The sequence below is a fragment of the Cyprinus carpio genome, chromosome B7, assembly GCF_018340385.1.
Source record: "Cyprinus carpio isolate SPL01 chromosome B7, ASM1834038v1, whole genome shotgun sequence".
NCBI classification, from domain to species: Eukaryota; Metazoa; Chordata; class Actinopteri; order Cypriniformes; family Cyprinidae; genus Cyprinus; species Cyprinus carpio.
Window position 1 is genome coordinate 23,919,851 of NC_056603.1, and position 19,504 is coordinate 23,939,354.

At 36.7% G+C, this 19,504-nt stretch overlaps 2 protein-coding genes across 2 annotated transcripts; one reads left to right on the forward strand and one right to left on the reverse strand.

Annotated features, from left to right (window-relative positions):
• The first annotated feature begins 5,535 nt into the window (after positions 1–5,535).
• On the forward strand, positions 5,536–8,492 carry mnx1 (motor neuron and pancreas homeobox 1). Its single transcript, XM_019107311.2, has 3 exons — positions 5,536–6,186; positions 7,382–7,542; positions 7,761–8,492. The coding sequence occupies exons 1-3, from the start codon at positions 5,691–5,693 to the stop codon at positions 8,040–8,042; spliced, it is 939 nt and encodes a 312-aa protein (XP_018962856.1). The 5' UTR covers positions 5,536–5,690; the 3' UTR covers positions 8,043–8,492.
• A 2,777-nt stretch (positions 8,493–11,269) lies between these two features.
• Positions 11,270–18,768, reverse strand: nom1 (nucleolar protein with MIF4G domain 1). Its single transcript, XM_042728044.1, has 12 exons — positions 17,557–18,768; positions 17,009–17,121; positions 16,739–16,876; positions 14,968–15,025; positions 14,485–14,811; positions 14,188–14,298; positions 13,709–13,879; positions 13,361–13,482; positions 12,787–12,919; positions 12,292–12,423; positions 12,008–12,117; positions 11,270–11,663 (listed from the first exon to the last, which is right to left on the reverse strand). The coding sequence occupies exons 1-12, from the start codon at positions 18,583–18,585 to the stop codon at positions 11,489–11,491; spliced, it is 2,619 nt and encodes an 872-aa protein (XP_042583978.1). The 5' UTR covers positions 18,586–18,768; the 3' UTR covers positions 11,270–11,488.
• Positions 18,769–19,504: the final 736 nt, after the last annotated feature.

Genomic DNA, 19,504 nt, shown 5'->3' on the forward strand with positions numbered 1-19,504 from the left:
TTTCTTCCAAACGATTGGTTTAACACGGGGTCAATAGTGTCACAATTACTTCCTGGATGAATCCCAGCAATAAAAGAAAACCAGTTGCGGTGCGAAGGGTCTAATCTCCGGAAAATGTAACTACATCATATTCTCTAGATCTTCTTAAAAAATGTGTTATAAAACGCCTTTCTTTACTGGTTTGATTGTAAGTGATGTAAACCATTAGGAGTCTGTCCAATAGGCCTACTGTTTTTGTCCAATCTATGGCTCTGAAAAACTTATTTCAAGGTTTATACTCTAAGTCAGAATGTAAATAATAATAATTATTATAATTATAATTATATATATTTTTTTAAGTTTACAAATCCCTTTAGGATAAATTGTTTTTTATTCTAAATATATATTAATAAATAAGTAGATTTTTATTTTTATTTATAGAATAAATAAAAAATAAACAGATTTTTTTATTAAAAACAATTATTCTATTGCATAAATTTTCTCATAATTTATAGCATTTCACGAAATGCCAAACACATAGCAAAAAAAAAAAAAAAACATCTACTGTACATAAAGTTTTTAATCATAAAATAAATAGTTAACCATTATGTTGTTGTCTGTTTGTTTGTTTGGCTTTTAGAACAAGACAAAGTAGAACATACAGAAACACGGTACAAAATATTAGGAAAACAGTACTGTAAATATAAAGCAAGTCTGACAATAAACATAAGCCAAAACAAAAGCACAAACAATGAAGTTAAATTACATGTAATTATGTGAAGTGTTGGTGTAAGATTGTTATGTATATGAGTTGTACATCTCTGTATCGCCTATCTCTGTTTTTTTTTATGTTCAAGTCTGCCCACTCATCAGCACATCACAGGTATCTTCCTAAATACTGTAGAACATAACGCTTGGCATCTGATTCTTGTTGGACAGCAGCAGCAAGACTGGAAACCACTCCATTTCTCATATATGTTATAGAGGGATTTATGAGTTATTGATTGATCATATCCTGCCTTTTAGACCTGAAAAGGGGATAACGAGCCACTACAGCAAGTCTTCTGGAGCTGCTTCAGAATACAAAATGGGGGTCTCATCATCTCAAAAGGTCTCTAATTTTGAAAGATGTCAAAAAGGTCACACATTTACGTCAACTCTAAGAGTTATATATCTCCATAACTCTTTGCTGAGGCTGTTTAATTGTTAAACTCAAGAGTCCTCTCTTCCCGTATTTTTAAGTGGATTTAAGCTATTTCTTGAATCCATACAATGTGGTTCAAAATAACCATTTTCCATCCTAAAGACACTTTGCAAAATGGAAAAGTTCTATGGATGTTAAAGGTCTTAACCATTAATTAAGATTTCAATTAAGATTTCTAAGAAATGTTTTTTATTTATTTATTTTTTTTATTTTTTTTATTTTTTTTTTTTGCATATAGCTTAAATTTGTTAAGGATCAGTTATTGGGTATTTAACTATTTATTACAGAATCATGCAGCCATACGTTTTTCCTAAACATAAAAAAAAAAATGTCAAATTTCACAAACCAATTCAAAAATTATATTTTTACCTAATCTTTAATTCTTACGCATCCAATTAGTTGCTGGGCTATGTGCTTTACATTTGCAGTTAGGCTACAGCCATTGTTTAAATTATAAAACTCCTTAGATACAAAAACAAGTCTTACATTTTGATCTACGATCATTCATCAGTCAGTGAGTAAAATGTAAAAGCTGAGCTTGAGAAACATTAATAAGAAACAGACAACTGTTTTCACTGACTAAAAGCTGTTTAGCTCTATGATATTGGTTGATAAATTGAAACAGCTAGGGCCAAATGCACCTCCACTCCCACTTTTTTTCTGAAAAAGTAATGAAAAGGAGAGGAAGAAAATGGAAATAAGGAAAACTGACACCATCCAATTAATATGTGGTGGCCAAATGTGTTTTTCTGAAATACAATACAGCCATCATGTCACATTTGCCTTAAATTTGAAAAGGTTTGGATAGGTTAAAAAGTCATGCATTACAAGCTGACAGCGTTCTGCATTCAAATAGAGGACTAAATGAAGATAGCCCAAGTAAAAAAAAAAGAATAAAAAAAGGAATAGGCCTTTAAGGCAATATTGTAGCTTTCTTTATTATTGTTTCTAAATAATATTAAATGTGCAGATTCAAATCATTGTAGCTTACAGGACAAATAAAATAGCCTAATAATTTTTTTTTTTTTTTTTTTTTTTTTTTTTTCGTTGGGGTCGTGTCTGCTTGTAAATGTTAAATCATAAGGGTTGTTGTTGATTTAATTAATACATTTGTTAGAAAAGAGATGTTGCTTTTAAAATATTAAGTTGGTCTCAGTCTTTCGTGGGGCACTCATTTCAATAAACAGAGAGGTCTTTGCGTATACGACAGATATATGAAATGAATTCATTTGAATTAGCCTGACATCTGGTGACATCGTCAATCACGGGCTCGTGTCACGGAGAGAGGGGACTTGTGGGTCATCTCGTTTAAAGCACATTTGAAATTACACCACTGACTGAATGGTGTGTGTATTCATCACATTAGTGTAGTCTACAGTGCGCTCGGTTAAGTGACACCTGGCTTTCAGGCTAGTGCACTGGTTTGTTTGGTCCAGTGAATCACTTAAGAGATAATCAGGCTTCTCAAAGCAAACAGAGGAAAACGCTTATAGCCAAGAAGAAATTGTTAAAATATGCAGTAGGTCTACGTTTAAAAGGAATTATCATCACGTTCAGAGTCCTTGGGGGACGAAATCATGCAGCTTTAAGCACTGAAATCGGATTTCCTGACTTTTGATACGGAGACCATTCATTGTAAGTAGGCCTAACTGTTCTCCACAAATTAAATTGATAAAAAGATTATGAGTCCCAAATGTGTTTAAAAGCAGTGTAATAAAGGCACACTCCCTTCAACACACTTTCACAATTTCAACACACTGCCCATTTGGGCCATTACGATCGAAAATATTTATTGCAATAAAAGAGACAGTGGAGGTCCCGTTAAATTGGGTTTTCATAATGAACACATTTACCATGGATAATTAATATATAAACTATTTCGATTTGTCATTGTGATGTGTGTTCCACTTAATTGTGAAAGTAATTACCGAGCGAGTGAACAGCTTCGAGGAGAGTCCCTGTTTCAGGCCCTTCTATCTCAGAGTGCAATAATAATTTTACTCTCTCCTGATGTGATGAAAAAGAGCCATAAATCTCACTGATCGCTGCAGGTCCACGGCTTCATATTTCACTGCTGCTTTAATAGAAATATTCATGCAATCCCTTAATGAAATTAAATCTGGGAAACGGACAAAGCGGCCTTAATGTGTAGCGTTTAAAGTCACAAGAGCATTTGATTGGAAAGAATGTTGCAGACTTCAAACTACAGAAGAATTCCACTGGCTAGATTTAAACATAACACAGGTTTATTGTTGCGCTGTAAATCACATAAAAACATTTTCGTATTTCAGCACATCGTCAAAATACACTTTACAGTACCGTGCACTATATAGGCTATGTCGCAATTACACGTGAGGATTGGTGCTTTCTATTACAGAATTGGTCACTGTATCATTACTGCACCCTGTTATTCTTCTTCTGTCGGCCCGTGACTTGTTGATTTCCCCTGAGCAAATAAACGCATGCGACCGGTCTCGAGAGGGTGGTTAGCTGATGAATTGAGGAAAACTAATCCGCTTTATTGGTAGACAGGTTAAGGGCAACAGAGTGTCAATAATTCTCTCTCTGACCTCTTCCTTCATTAGCTTAAAGAGGCTTATAAGAGGAGCAGACCCCACGACTAGACACAGATCTTATTCCACATCCCTATATCCCTCCAAGTGCTGCTGCTTGAAAAAACAAATCATTTCGATTTAAAGTTCGCGAGATCCAACGTTAACTGAAGACACTAGAAAACCTTTAAGACAGTCTGACCCTGTCATTTTATCATTAGCTATATTTTAAATTAGCCTAGACCTATGTCGATATGATTATGCCAAATAAATAGGCTACAAATATTCGTTCTAATGGACCAACATGTTATAATTATAAATGTGTAGCTGTTTTTATAATGCGATTATTTATAGCCTAATCCCCTATTTTCACTCTGGGTGTTATAGTAACATAGCCTGTATTTATTTTGGCAATACCCTAATGTTAAAATAAAATTACGGACACAAAGTTGTTAAATATATGTAAACATATTAGCTAATAGCCCACAGATTAATTTAGATTTGTTTAAATATTTTTTCCCGCTTAATAATCAAAGGCTAAATACCGGCACTGTCAACGGAAACGTTGTCACTAGGTCTACAAGTCAAAAATAATAGGCTATAGCCTAGTAAAAAAATGGTTTCTCTAGCATTAGTTTTGTAGGCTATGTTTCAATATCCTCTCAAATTAAAATACTTTTTGTGAATTTTATCCTCCAGAGTAAAATTCTGATATCATCAAATTTGTAAAGTATAGAGATTACACAATAAATAGCCTATATTCAGGCAGGGGTAAATTGGATATTTTTCACAAATGTCAGTTCGGTGCATTTTTGGCGGTGGAGGGGGCAAGTTGTCACATGAGTTTTACATAGGCTATTATAAATATATAGGCTAAAATTTATTAAACGTAGGCCTATTTGTTGATCAAAACACGTTTGATAATTTTGTATATTTTGCGTATTTTCATTAGGCTTTATGTTTCATCATTATTTTACTGCTTACATTTTTTTGCTGAAAAAAATAGCCATAGGTTGTTCATAAATATTCACTGCAGTAAAATGAGCCAAGGTGTCCAAGTAAGAACAATCTTTCCACAATTTTGTCCTCTTACAGAATTCAGAGTATATTTTTTTCATTTTAAATGCGTGAATGCCACTTATTAATTCATATAGGCTTAATCATCAAATAGAAAAATGCCCATAAGCCTATAATCTTTATAAACAGTTATTGGCGGATGATTGCCTTTCTCTCTCTTAAACGAATAGTCGTTATCTTTACATAGATAAAAATATAGCCTGGTTTGGCAACATTTTCTACATCCGAGTGAGCAATAGGTACTTAGCTACCAATTTTAGACAATCAGTTAGTCATCTTAGTTCATAGTTCTATATTTTTGCAACGACACGTCGAAAACACTCACAAAACTCTTATTAAGGGATGTGATGAAAATGTTTCAATCTGTTCTAGAGGACGATGCATATCAATCATTGCTTTTAAATACACTTACACTCATACAATGCAGAATATCTATAAAACAATTATTATTTTCTTCAGATATGGACATCTATAGCCTATCTGCCAAAAGTGTGTGTTGTGTGTTAACTAGCCTACATTGTAACATTTTTATTTTTTTTTAGTTTTTTAGTTATTTTTTTTTTTTTTTTTTTTTTATTTTTCTTTTTTTTTTTTTTGTTTTTTTTTGGTTTTTAACTTACGCTTAAGTTACAAATCTTTATATTTTTCTGAGGACTATAGAACTTCTAGTACTAAGCGCGCAGTGAGCACTGAAATCACTGTCCAATCGGATATCCACGAGGATGACGCGAGCGATCCACACCCTCTCGAGAAGCAGTTGACAAGTGGACTTCTGGCTTGCGCACCTTAGCCAAGATCATAACTTTAAGGAGAGCAACGGTGACACTCGTAACATCCTTTTAACGTTGCGAACGACGCGTTAATCTGAGGTGGGCCAGATGGAGAAATCCAAAAACTTTCGCATCGATGCGCTTCTGGCCGTCGATCCACCAAAAGTGCAGACCTCGCCGCTGGCGCTGGTCACCTCCCTGCCCACCTCTTCAGTGTCATCCTCCTCCGAAAGTGTCCAGGTGTCGGAGTTGAACACGAACTCCGAAGCTCTTCGAGCCGAGACTCCGTCGCCCCCCAGGATATCTTCTTGCGGCTTGATTCCCAAACCGGGTTTCTTGAACTCTCTACATTCAGGCATGGTCGGACTACACCCTCAGAGCAGCACCGGGATCCCCCCTCAGGCTCTCTACGGTCATCCAATGTACACTTATTCAGCAGCAGCGCTGGGCCAACACCCGGCTCTGTCCTACTCATATCCGCACGGCTCGCACCATCACCATCCCAGTGACCCCCTCAAACTCACCGCCAGCTCCTTCCAGCTCGATCACTGGCTGAGGGTCTCCACTGCGGGGATGATGCTGCCTAAAATGGCAGATTTCAATGGTGAGTTACATCTGAAATGCATGTGGCTAAAAAAAATAACACTGTTATTAGACTATTATTATTATTATTATTATTATTATTATTATTATTATTATTGTCGAAATTAATTTTTATTCATTCTAATTTTTGTGGCCATGCTGTTCTGTTATAGCTAATTGAATATTTTTATTCATGATACTTTAATCATATTTGATCACTTTTGAGACTTATATTGCAGAATAACGCTGTTTATTTTCAACACGTAGCATATAGGCTACTACTGTACTGTTTAATTAATAATAAAAAAATAAAAAATCAAATGTGTTCAGAGCAACGGATCACAGTAGCCAGATATAACGCGTGCAGGGTCAGTAAAGCTGTTCTTTGAACGAGACTGAGCGAGCTCTGTCCTTCAAAGAGGCGCTTAAATGGACAGATAATGGACAGAGGGAGAGTGGCGGACGAGTGTGAAAACCACAGCCTGCCAACTGTGTGCACTGCAGACACTGTCTCTCTGTTCCGCTGCTCGTCTGCACATTTTTTCAAACCTCTCCCAAACAAATCAGATAGGGTGGAAATGTTAGCAGATGTACTGACAATGCCGTGGCACATTGAGGCTAAGTGTGATTGGGAATTGCTTTTGAGTTTTTTTTTTTTTAGAATGAGAGCTTTTATTATTTCTTGCCGTGCCATTTAGGCTACACGGTGTGTTAAAATCCATTGTGCGTAGCTATATACTACACTAATGTTGTAACACAATATTATAGGCTATTAAAATAAAAATAGGCTATGTGGAAAAACAGGACCAACAATTCCGCTGTCCTTGCCACTCTCAAAAATAAGTTTTTAACCACTGTGTGCAGTAGGCCTATGTTCATCAAATAGCCTAACACTCTATAAAGTTTTCTGCTTTTGTGATGGTGCTTTGGAGATTAAGAAAATGCCTGGGTTATTTAAGCATCAGTTTGTAGTTTGGAGAAAATGGAGAATAAAAAATCTTTGTAGAAGATGAAAGGTTCTCTTAAGGTGTGAAAATGTAAAAACACATTTTGGTTCTCAGTGGATTTTTTTATTTATTTTGGCATCTTTATTTTTATATTGTTTATATTATATACTGTTTATATTATCAACATTCAGTCCTAAACATTAACTTTGTAATTTATTTATGATGTGTTGTAGCCTACACAATATCCACGCTCCGTGTTTTGTTCTGCAGGCCAGGCGCAGTCAAACTTGCTCGGGAAGTGCAGAAGACCAAGAACCGCGTTCACAAGCCAGCAGCTCCTTGAACTTGAGCACCAGTTTAAGCTGAATAAATATCTATCGAGACCAAAACGCTTTGAAGTGGCCACATCATTAATGCTAACAGAGACACAGGTAAACCATCGGCTTTTTAACATTTAAAAATGTCTACATTCATTTGCTGAAAGTCTATTATTATAATAGGCTAGTATACATAATAATAATAATAATAATAATAATAATAATAATAATAAAATACTTTTAATTAAAATATTAAAATCAGCAAGGTCGAATAATATTCGTTTACTCGGGATTATTTTTAAATGACACATATGTCATGTTCATATTTCCAGGTGAAAATCTGGTTTCAGAACAGGCGCATGAAGTGGAAGCGCAGTAAAAAGGCTAAAGAACAAGCCGCTCAGGAGGCCGAGAAGCAAAAAGGTAAAGGAAGCCAGGACAAAGTGGACGGACTGGAGAAGGACTACCAGAAGACAGATTCTGTGAAAAGGAACAGAATACGGGACTTTAGGGACAGTGACGACGAAGAAGGAGACAATTACATGCTGAATTCATCTGATTGTTCCTCCGATGATGAACGAACCAATGCCAGTGATATCAGTCCACAACCATGAGACTTCGTTTCCAAAGAGACACTTATATAAGCGAAGTATGTGATTTGCATGTGTTATCATCTTGCAGTCATTATGGAAATGCTGAGATGGACGCCCACATGAGCTGTTTGTATACTTACAAACACTGACTACTGATAGCTTCTGAAGGTGAAGCCTGATGCAGAGCATGTGGTAAAATGCATTACATCAAGCAAAATAGATTAGTAGGCCTATCAGATAATAATTCGCACCATCAAGATGTTCCTATCTGATAACCACTGTGTTAATTTCTGAACTCAAGTGGGATGAAAAAAAATCAGTTGTTGTTTTATCTACACCCAGAACCATAGCCTATGTGATCTGTTTATTTTTATACAATGTAATTTATAACGAAATTGCTTTTAAAATGCATGTAAATTATTGTGTCGGTTTATCAGTTACACTCTGTGAATAAAATGATTTTTTTTCTAATTTCGGGGGCCTTTTTAAATTTGTACCAATGTTGAATTCGGATATTCCATTACAAATGTGAAGGAAAAAGCTTCGGCAAGGAAAGGCTGGATGTGAAGCGGTCTGTTGTCAGTGGCATGGTCGGGTCATGGGAATCGCTGTTTATAGCGCTCTCATATCCGTGCAAATGTGCGAGTAAGCATACTCGAATATGAAGAAACATTTCTCACCACTGCAGCAATGGGCAGCCCATAATGAACCTTTGAGACGAAGCCCATCCATCACCAGGCCACATCACAGAAGCTATTTTAGGTGTCTTTTATATTTATGTTAGACTTTAAGTGAAATTAAATTGACCTTTTCGCTGATTTTAGACACTTCATGTTATATCTAGCCAGAAGAGTAATGATGAATATGAGCCTGTTGTATTAGCTAAACCAGAGAAACTTACTTGGCAAGGACATGAAACGAAAATGATAAAGAAAGAAGGAGAGTATGCTGGATTACAGCAAGACTATTTTAATGGTCTTTTCTGCAATCTAATTGAGGTCTATTTCGCATAAGTGCATTTCCTCCTTTATTAATAACGACATGCTTTATTGGGTAATAAACCCAGAGATCCATCTGGTCTTTGCCAAGGAGCTTCTTCGAATCAATTAGAGGACATTTAAATATAATCACTATCCACTCCTATCAGTCCAGGGCTACGACAACTATCTACTCGGACACTGTGAAATGAAATGTTCCTTGTTTTTCATTTACTAACCCACTTTATCCATATTCTCAGTGGAAAATAATCATATATATATATATATATATATATAAAGTCCAAACACATTTAACATAATAAGCTGTGGATTTTGGTGAATTCTCTAAAACAGAATTTACAAGTCCTGTGACGTGACTAAGCAAAGCATGCAGAAACTAAAAATCATGGCTAATCTATTAACCTTCGCTTTACTCTTGGTTTCTAAAAGGCTATGGGGTAGTCAAACAAGAGGACAGCATAGGAAAGCACAGAAACAGGATTTTGTTTAGAGGGACAAAATAAGATATTGTTCAAATGCTGAAATGGGTTACTATACTACATTATAATTAATGTTAAGATAACTAAGACCATAAATCTAAACAAAAGCTTCAATAATGTTATACAAAATACTCTGTTGGGCAACAGTAAACAATGATTTAATTACCGAATTAATCTGGCCTTAAACAGGTAGTAGTCAATTTAGGAAACATTAGTTACTGATTTAACTAATGCCTAATTTACCCTACCTGTAAGTTTACCCAGCTGCATAAGTACAAAGAACTCAACCTTATCAGTGCTACTATCACCCTCTAACGATCGGGAAAGAAACCACACACAAGTGAGCAGGGTGGGACACTTATGTGAAGGCCTGGATGAGACAGTGGAAGGTGAGACAAAACTAAAATTCATAAATGCATAATAAACCACACAATACAGATTTATCAACAGGGCAGCTTAAGTGATTTGTTTGACCTTCTGGCTGAGATTCCTGCACATGAAATGTTTGAAAACGTAAAAGAACAAGCCAACAATGGTGAATTTTTAAAAAACGAACACCAAGTCCCATGTCCTTTGCACAGGAACATGCAATATCCTCACAAACAGTATTTTAACTGTGGTCTTATCAGTTCAAAGACAACTTTGCTTCCTATTACCAGTTCAAACTAGGGTCAGCATCAACCTTCCTCTGGTCTCACACAGACAGACAATAGCACACACTCTTTACAATCACCTGTGTGTATCTTAGTGGGCTGGACCCCCATTATACACTTCTCTTCACATATGGTGACAACGTTGTCTTTGTCAAAGGGTGGAAAAGTGGGGCATCTGTAGCTAACCCTCCTTTTTCCAGCTTTGAAACTGTGAGAAAAAAACAGCCAGACTGTTGTGTCATTATTACAGGTTCTAATGTGACAATCTGTTTGAGGTGACATTGAGGGGTGCGATAAGGTTTAATTAATCAAATATAATTAAACAGTTAGCTGGTTTGTTGTAGAGCTGCAAGGGTTATGTTTCCGCTGCCTGACCCCAAAATGATTGTAGATCATGCACTGATCACTCAATGCTGTGGATTGATGTCAGTAATGCTGATGTTGCTAATGAATTAACAAAGGGCATCAAATGTAACGGTCACCCTCTGCTATGTTATACTAGTCAGACACGTGACTCATGTCCAGAGCACTGCAGCACTGCAATCAACCTATATTTCATGACGAGTAGAGCAATGCATCCTTGTACTCTTTTCTGAATGAAGTTAATACAGTATTGTTTATATGGAGTAAGTTACTCAATACTCAATTCTAAAAGTCGGAGGATGAATCATGTGAACATATGTGCATGGGAAACTAATGAGCAGCAAAAGAATGAATTATCTTATTCTCTTTTTCTGCTTGAGACATGTTTCTGGCTTACAAAAAAAAAACACTAAGAATTAATTTGAAGCAGGCCATTCTGATTTTCTATTTCTATTTTGTATCTATACTCAAATTGCTGTTTAAGAGACTTTTTTTTTTTACTTTATTTTTATCATCATTTATCTTACATTTTTCAGATGACAGATTAGTTTGTCCTTTCATTACAGCAACTCTGACTTGCCATTAAAAAAAGACACATTATAGTAAAACCAAACATTTAAGCATATTTTTTTCTTTCTCATAAGTAGGTCTTTAAGTGAATAAAAAGTACAAAATGTCAGATATCCAAATTCCAAATCTGAAATCTGCTGACATCTTACAATAAAAATATAGAGCAGAAAATCTGACCATTGAGCTTTTGTGGTAATTCTTTAAAACACACTAAAATTTATTTATATACTTTACACATTTTACGTTTTATTTTTGTACAGAATGCCAGAATTAATACAAAAATGCAGTAACATGTCAGTGATCTGCATGTGTTGTAAGGCATAAAGGCTCAAATACAGTTCCCTGTAGTAATTCTCACTTTTTGAGTCCGAAGCATTATACACACATTTTTGTGTGCAAGAGCTCTATAGCCTCATTTTGGCATCCCGGGCCTCCATGGCTTTGGTGGCGACCTCAGCTCTATCCTTGAGGACCTTGGCTTGCTCAGTTTCTTCTGTCTGGATGTTCCGGAGCAGAAAGTGACTGATGAAAAGCTTCAAGCCTTCCCGAAGCATTCCCAGCTTGGGGATTCCAGAGATCCTGGCACACAATGTTAGACACAAAGACAGATATTGACACACTAGGTCACACACAAGCAATTTTACATGTCCCTTAGGATTTCCCAAACATGGTCTTTTTAAAAACTTGCACTGACAAATTCTTACATTAAGCAATAATGTAACAATTGTTATAACTAACAAAGTCCAATTTTTCTTTATTTTTCATTTAATATACACTGCCATCATGAAATTTGCCTCTGAAACAACACTTATTTTTAATTAGCAATCACACTTTTGCAAAATCGCAAACCACTCAACATTCTGAACATTTATATATACATAATATGTACTATTATTCATTTTTGTAGTACTAAGGATACTCACCTGCCAAATATATTCACGAGATCTTCTGGCTCGGTTTCTTTTAGGAGTTTTGAGAGAACCTGCTTCAAGAATTTGACTTTGGGCTTATCCAGCTCCCCAAACTCAATAGCCTTATGAAAAGAAGAAAACAGGCAGAAAACTAAGCTGCTGTTCATTAACTCATTTATAAGCGGTTTATAAAGAAGATGAAGAACATTACACATATACACTACAACATTACATACAAACCACAAATGCATTCTAGAATGGCTTCTTGGAGAGGGGTGGACTTTATCAAATATTACCTTAAGAATGGAAAGAGAGAGACACTTCCTGTGTAGAAGATGAGTGACCAGCTGGACCAGGTTACTGAAGGGCCGACTGGAAAGGTTTGCCAGGTCTTTGAACTTGTCCCAAAGACTAAACTGAAAAGTCATCTAAAAACAGAAGAAAAGCAGAGAGGGTTAACCTTTACAAAATGGATTATAATTCACCTACAAGCTACTAGGTTTTAAATGCTGCAGTATTAGATGTACATGAACTGACTTAGAATTATCGATATTCATAGATTTGCTTATTAAAAAGCTTACAGCTGACTACAGAGTAATATGAAATCATAATATCAACATCAATTTTAGCTAATTTAACCACTGGATCAAAGTACTGAAAAACATCTGAATGTTCTTAGCCTGAGCTAACAAGTTAAACATACAAAACACACACAGGGCAGCTCCTAATGCAGTGAAACCAGTGGCACAAGCACACAGTGAGAACTAGGAATCACTGCTGTTCCACTCTACCTGGAACCGCCGGTCGTGTGAGCAAAATTTCTCTGCCAGAACCGCATAGAATCCATTGAACATTTTCTCTTGCAGGCAGCAGTCCATCAGAACATGAACAATTTCCCGCTCTTGTTGGTCTTTCAATCCTAACCTGAGAAGACATGAATCCACTGAACTGGGTAAATAATGGTTCATGACAAATATTACAAACCTAGTGCATCACGTTTGCAATACACAGGACGAAAACAGGCATGTCTGCTAGAAAGAAGAAATTTAAAGATCATTTTGTGTAACTTTAAAACATTTGACATCAGTACAAGGTTATCATTTCAGAAGATCTGAAATGTTGTTCTTGCTAAAAGAAACTTGTGCTGCTAATAAGGCAAATCTGTTCATTTTTAAATCACTTTATACAATTCTTTCACACAAGTAGGTCTGTAAATTTCAGATTGATTCTGGGATTACATGACACTGATCAGAACCTGATTGATTTGCAATTCAATTTGTCAACTGCTAAGAATCCCAAAAGTGCAACATCGTCACTGTCACTGAAAATCAATGAGAATAAGAAACAGAAACAATACTGACAAACCTTAAAAGTTTCTCAAAGGCATCTAAATAGTCTTCACTTGACATAAGCACACAGAAAATGTTCCTCCTGATGTCAGTGTTCATTCTTTGTTTGCGTGCAAGCTCCAACATCTTTGCACTGTACTGCAAATTCATAAAGAGAAACAAAAAACTTCAGAGGACAATTTCTGCATGGACCTTGACTCTCATAAAGGTCCATAAAACATGCCTAAATGGAGAGATTTTATAAACAGAAACTACAGAACTATATATTTTTATCAGTTGAAAATAATTGTACATCTGAGCATTTAAATTACAGATGAAAACATTTCTAAATAAACAAAAACAACTGTTTTCTTTTTTCGTTTACTTGTTCCCCTTTGGTGGATGGGGTAGTTGTCTTGTTTCCATGGTCATCGATCATGGGTGCCCCACTCCAGGAAGATCCTACAATCCACCAACGACCAACACACTCAGCTTCCAGAAGACTGTCTAGTGAGACTCTCAACTTCATGTCACTTCCACCCGCACTGCTGTGAATCTGTTAAGAATGTTATGTTCAGTGCATAAGAAACAAGGTTCAAACACATTCCACCTTTCTGTAAAAATACTGTACAAACGTCAGAGAAATGTGACTACACTAAACTATAGAGTTAGTCTGACCCCTAGTGGACACGGCGAGAAGTACATTTAGAATAAAAAATATCAAATATTCATTTTAGTGTTCTTAATACAGATGAATATTAATTATTTAACTGCTCTAAGCATTTTTGTATTGCAAGTCCACCTTATAAATTTAACATTGTAAATAGCATAAGTAATGCAAATTGACATCAGTCATTTTCTCACCAAAGTCCTCTGCAGTTTCCTTAACTTCTCCACAGGTTCTGGGTCATAACCTGGAATCTTCCTCATGTCATTGTTCTTCAGCGCCAGCATAGTCTCCAACATAAACCGAATCTGACAAGCAAGCCAACATAACAAATGTCTGCGCTTGAGACCAACTGCAGACCTCATTTATGATTCGCCTCGTTGTCCTCGTTTGTAACTTGCTTTGGATTAATGAGTAAACGATTAAAAGTTAATGTAATATGATAATTCCTAAGCACCAGAAGACAGCTTCTTCACATGACAAAGGTGTCTTACCCTTGTTTGGTCTTGAAAACGCTCTCCTTCAGCGTTGGCTTTCCGCTGAGCCTCGGAGATCAGCTCCTTAAGAGCTAGCGGATCATCCTTTCTCAGAGCGAACCCAACGTTCTTCAGCACCAGCAGAACCAGTTCTACATCCTTTGCGCTGAAACGTGTCACCAGCTTCTTCAGAATGTCAAACACCAGGAGAGCATGGACCACATGGAAGTTGTAGAGGTGGGCAATTATGGACACCAAGTTGTCACATTCTTTGTCTGTAGCATCAAGCTGACTGTAGGTTTTATCAAACTGACGGACTACAGTCTCTAGAAAATGAGCTCCAACCTCAGGGAAAACAAGTGAGAAAGTGAGAAATTAACCAGCATCAAGCAAAAATACACACAGCGACAGAGAGATTCTTAAGCCACTGCATGCAACAGTAATTAGTGTGGACTATATTGCCATGATGACAAGTTTAATGTGAAGTAAAATTTTAGATACCTCCAGGCCAACACTATGATGAAGGACACTGACAAGAAGGATGTGCTCCATTAGAAGCCTGGAAGAGAGAGTAAGTGTTAATTAAAAAAAATGTACAACTATTTATTAGTGTGTTGTTTTAAGGTCATATTTAATTTCTTGAGTGAGAATTAAAGTGAGCCAGGATACATTAATGTTGTCAAGACAAACTTTGATGTTGACTTAAAGGTTTGGTTGTTTATGATTTCACTTTTTAACTTTAGTTAGTGTGTGATGTTGCTGCTAGAGCATAAACTACATCTGCAAAGTTACGATGCTCAAAGTTCAATGCAAAATGAGATATTTGCTGCCAAAAAAACAAAAACGCTGTTTAAGGACTACATAAAAGGATGGTAGGAACTACAACGAGCTCCTTACTGTGTCTGTGACATCACTAACCCTGAAGTTTACATATTTCTGAGGGAGGGGCTTCAGCAGACCGTTTTGAGTAGAATGGAAATAGTGGTGCAGAATAAAGGTTAAATATGTGAAAATAATGTTTATTTATTTATTTATTTTTAAACGAAGCATAAACACGTTACACTGCACTCCATAAACACAATGAAGCACTCGAAAAAAGCTGATCAACCACCCTTTTAAGAAAGCCCTGCTAGAATATTTAAAGTAGTTTAAATAGCTTGTAGTAGTAATTAGCTTAAAACTGGGCATCACGCACTACATAAACTGAGAAAATACCAAACTTTCAAGGCATTCAGAACACAACAAACTCATGCAGAAACATGTGGCTTGTTGCTAGGAGACACGTGACAAATAAAAACAATACATATTCTAAAACTGGCTCAAAATATCAAACATGTTTGATGTCGTCTGACTAGACGGAATCATGTAGCCCGTAAACTCAGACTGGCCAAAACCTGCAGACTGGCTCTGACTTTCAGCAACTAGTGTTTATACATCGTCCAGACTGCAGATCTGGGCAAAATTTATTCTCCACACAGTTTGAAGGTCTGAGCCTAATTTGGTGGATGTGGCTTGAATGCTCTAGGCTAGGGTCTAATGTCTCAGAAGAAGAATATTAAAGGGATACTCCACCCCAAAATGAGAATTTTGTCATTAATCACTTACCCCCATGTCGTTCCAAACCCGTAAAATCTCCATTCGTCTTCGGAATATAATTTAAGATATTTTGGATGAAAACCGGGAGGCCTGTGACTGTCCCATAGACTGCCAAGTAAATAGCAGTATCAAGGTCCAGAAAAGGTATGAAATTCGTCGTCAGAATACTCCATCTGCCATCAGATGTGCAATCTGGGTTATATGAAGCGACGGGAACATTTTTTGTAAGCAAAGAAAACTAAAATAATGACTTTATTCAATAATTCCTTTGTCAACAGTCTCCTCTGTGTCTCTCCATATCACTGTATGCGGTGTATGCTCTTTTGTGTCATCTGCGCCACAAGGATGCGCTGTTTGATGGCAGATGGAGTATTCTGAAGACGACTTTCATACCTTTTCTGGACCTTGACACTTGGCAGTCTATGGGACAGTCAAAGTCACCCAGTTTTTATCCAAAATATCTTAAATTGTGTTCCGAAGACGAACTGAGCTTTTACAGGTTTGGAAGGACATGGGGGTAAGTAAATAATGATAAAATTTTCATTTTGGGGTGGAGTATCCCTTTAAGTTAAAACAGAATAGCAGCAAGTAAATTTTCTCAAATCAACATACATTTAATACTAAAGTGATTATCAAAGAGTCAGTTATTAAATGAAGTCATTATTGAGAGGGTAACCTTTCAGGCATGAGAGCAGGTGTGACACAGGCGGCCAGCAGAATGTCAGTGAGTGTTTCGTTCATGTCCTTCCTGCTGGTGCTCATGTACAGCTCTTCCAACTGACTGCTGATGGATGCCATGTTGGGCTGACTCAACCTGTTCAACAGAGGACAGGGTTATCAAACTGGCTGAATTTCACTTGCTTTACCAAAGACTGTATTTATTTTTTAAAACAAAGCTTCTTCAAATTGTGCATTTTTGTAGCCTATACCTTCCATTGTATCTCACCTGTTTATTAGACCTTTCACAGTGCGCTTCAGTTTCTCCAGCTCGGCTTTGCGTTTGCTGTCCATGGCTTCTCGTAAGTGAGGGGGAACATACTTGCCTGATGTGGCAGGATTCTATACAAAACACACACACACAAATATTAGCTTCAAGACACTCTTCTGATGAGCATGCAACGTGGGGAAAAAAATTAACCAATAATGACTTTACGAAACTGAATAATAGAATAATGATACTACTGTCTTCTGTAGAGCTGCTTTATTGTTGAATTAAGCTTGTTTTGCTACACTGACACCACTATTAAAATACATTTCATCACCACTGAACTAAATTGAGCGGAATAATGAGACTATTGTCTTTGGTTGAGCGGTTTCACAGCTGAATTTGAATTTATTCCTAACATCAAAACTATTTTGTGTTTGTTAACGGGAAGCTGCTTTGAAACAATTTGTAGTTGTATAAAGGCATTACATAAATAAATGTGATTTGAGCATTAGGGAGAGTTAAACTTATGATAATAAAATATAATATCCAGATTTAGAATGACATACGGGCTCCTGGCTTTCAGGTGTTTTTTGTTCAGTGTCAACTTCCTCCCCATCATCATCATTTTCCTCTGATGCATCTGTATCCTCCTCCTCTTCATCTCCTTCCACCTCATCTTCCATCTGGGTGTCATCTTCTACATCCTCCTCCTCTTCATCTCCTTCCACCTCATCTTCTGTCTGGGTGTCATCTTCTTCATCTCCTTCCACCTCATCTTCTGTCTGGTTGTCATCTTCTACATCCTGCTCTTCTTCTATCTGTGCATCATCCTCTTCATCACTGTCAGCGTCATCCTTGTTCTCATCGTCTGTCATGTGCCCGTCGCTGTCCTCGTCCAGCTCCTCAAAGTCATCTTTAGCTTTGTCGATGTCCATTTCTTCATCACTCTCATACAGGCCCGTTGCAGATGCTCCAGGCTCAAGAATCCCCAAAATGTAATCGAGTCCATCGCTGGTGAATGACTGAGGGAGACTCTTTTTGTTCTTTCTTTTATTCAGCCCAAGGCGTTTCTCTAATCTCTTTATTTCTTTGTCCTCCTCGATATTCGCCTCTAACAGAGCCCGCTTTCTGCTCCCGCTCAGACCAGATTTCTCTCTCTGTTTTGGCGGATCTTCGGAGAAGTGGACTTTCCTCTTTGTCTTCTCTTCTTTATTGTCTTTAGTATTAACACTGTCTTTATTTGCCTTCTGCTGTTTCTGAGCGGCATCTTTAAGATTTCCAGTGGTCTTCAGGGCTGGTTTGTGTGTCTTTTCCTCCTTCGCAGCAGGAGTGTTTGGAGCAGGGTCCTCGCTGGGGCTCTGCAGGGACTGTCCCGTGTAGTGACTTTTCTTTTTGGCTTTCTTTAACTTACGTTTCTCTTTGCGCAGCTCTTTTCTGCTTTTCCTCTTTACGAATAATCCTCTTCGGTCGCTTTCATTTTCACCGAGGCCGCCTTTGCTCTTCACAAAGTCATTAACGGAATCCTTGAATTTCTGAAGTTTATCCGTGTGTGTTTGCTTTCCAGCTTTGCCCTTGCGACGCGCCTTTGCCTTCATTTTCGAAGAGAAATATGTCTGGCTGTGAATATAATCTTTATTTGTTGTAAATGGTTGCGTGTGTACAGACTGAATATCGCAAATTATCCCACGAAAGCTCTCAGAAAAGACAACACATGTAGAAGCTGGAGGTCGCCATTGTAGCCGCTTCTTCGTTAGACATTACGACAGCAGAGAAAAGAAAATTGCGTGGCTTTATCGCCATCTACTGAGTTGGAGTGTAACGTTACTTGTCGAAATATGAATGAACTATTTTATAACAAGTATATGTGCGTTTAATTAAACTACATAAACATATAAAGGTTTTGTTTCTAATATATAGGCCTCTTTTAATCTTGGAGACACTGGTAGCCTATGTGCTCATAACCTGATATAGCCTACTGTTTGATGCCTACAGCAGCATTATATTATCATTAGTTGTAGTAGTAGTAGTATAGACTGGATCGATAGATAATACATTTCTGGATAAATTATTATTGGTAGTGGAAGTAGTAATACTGTAGAGGACACAGGATCTTTGTGTAGGCTTGTAAAGAGCTGGTAAGATTACTTATAAATTGTGATCTGTTACTGATTTCTAAATTACATGACAAAAATTGTAGTTAGTAATGTAATCCATTACATTAAACCTTTTTGGTAATATAATCAGACTACTTTTTTGATTACTTTTATATGGAATATTTTATTTGTTTACCTACATGTCATGTGAACATAACCAATGTCAGAGACCCGGGAACATGCAATTGTGATACTTCATTATTAAAATATTTATTCTAAAACCTCAGGGGTACTTCAGATAAAAATATATTAGGTGAAAGAGGATCAGATGACAAAATTAGTAAATTTGTTTGAAAGATAAACAAAAGTAATACATGGTAAATTAACAGAATGAGTGATCATTTTAATAAAAAATTAACAT

Coding starts and splice junctions, on each gene's coding strand:
- mnx1 (XM_019107311.2), top strand. CDS start 5,691: ATGGAGAAATCCAAAAACTTTCGCATCGATGCGCTTCTGGCCGTCGAT. Junction 6,187..7,381: donor TAAAATGGCAGATTTCAATG/GTGAGTTACATC, acceptor TTTGTTCTGCAG/GCCAGGCGCAGTCAAACTTG. Junction 7,543..7,760: donor TAATGCTAACAGAGACACAG/GTAAACCATCGG, acceptor TCATATTTCCAG/GTGAAAATCTGGTTTCAGAA.
- nom1 (XM_042728044.1), bottom strand. CDS start 18,585: ATGAAGGCAAAGGCGCGTCGCAAGGGCAAAGCTGGAAAGCAAACACAC. Junction 12,920..13,360: donor GCCTTTGAGAAACTTTTAAG/GTTTGTCAGTAT, acceptor ATGTCTTCTCAG/GTTAGGATTGAAAGACCAAC. Junction 12,118..12,291: donor TCTCTCTTTCCATTCTTAAG/GTAATATTTGAT, acceptor TCTTTTCATAAG/GCTATTGAGTTTGGGGAGCT.